The 848-nt window shown below is 55.5% G+C and overlaps 1 protein-coding gene across 1 annotated transcript; it reads left to right on the forward strand.

Moving 5' to 3' along the window:
* Positions 1-137: 137 nt before the first annotated feature.
* TOMM22 (translocase of outer mitochondrial membrane 22 homolog (yeast)) lies at positions 138-535 on the forward strand (the record flags this gene model as incomplete). The annotated part of the gene is made up of 2 exons (XM_010022751.1): positions 138-255; positions 461-535. Coding segments are annotated over 2 exons (193 nt in total), but the record flags the coding sequence as incomplete, so codon positions are not given.
* Between the last annotated feature and the right edge of the window lie 313 nt (positions 536-848).

The raw sequence follows: 848 nt of genomic DNA on the forward strand, positions 1-848 counted from the left end.
GGGCGGGGGGAAGGGGCCACCTCGGCGCCGGAATGGGGGGTGGCTTTTGTGTGAGGCACAGAAGGGGGGAAGCCTGGCGCCTGTAGGAAGCACGGAAAGAACCAGTTCTTATTCCTAACGTGCTTTCTCATCCTTAGATTCTCCAGGGCAGCTCTGTGGATTGGGACCACCTCCTTCATGATTCTGGTTCTTCCTGTCGTGTTTGAAACTGAAAAGCTGCAGATGGAGCAGCAGCAGCAGCTGCAGCAGCGACAGGTGAGGAGGGAGCACCCCAGCCCTCTCCCCCGGCCCTGCACTTCCTCCTGGGCACACCCTGTTGAAGGAGCCTGGAGGGATTGGTGAAGGGGAGGAATTGGTGTCACAGCCTCAGTGTCTGGCTGGGAGGCTGTGGGAGGGGAGGGCAGCGCACAGCCACTGTCCTGTGTCCTCACAGCCCCTCAACTGACCCTTTTCCTTCCAGATCCTCCTAGGACCCAACACGGGGCTCTCGGGGGGGATGCCAGGGGCCCTGCCACCATTGTCTGGGAAGATCTAATTTGTGGAAGCTGCGTTGGATTTGTATCATGTGGGAAGACCTTGAGATTATGATCTATTGAACTGTTGATTTGTTGGGTCAGGGCATTTTTTTGTTTTTCCCGTTTGTTTTTATTTTTGGTTCTCCTTTGGGACATTGACCTGTTCGTGAAGAGGGGGGGAAGCCCATCCCCCTCTGGACCTGCTGACAGCTCCTGTCTGCATCCTCCCCCTGTATAGAAGTCGTGAGTTTTTCCTCTTATTCAATCAATGCACCATAACCAGCCACAGACTTGAACTGGGGGAGTTCAGTTCCTCTTCCAGCCCCCTCGTAC

Source organism: Nestor notabilis, unplaced genomic scaffold (genome assembly GCF_000696875.1).
Source record: "Nestor notabilis isolate BGI_N333 unplaced genomic scaffold, ASM69687v1 scaffold14899, whole genome shotgun sequence".
NCBI lineage: Eukaryota > Metazoa > Chordata > Aves > Psittaciformes > Psittacidae > Nestor > Nestor notabilis.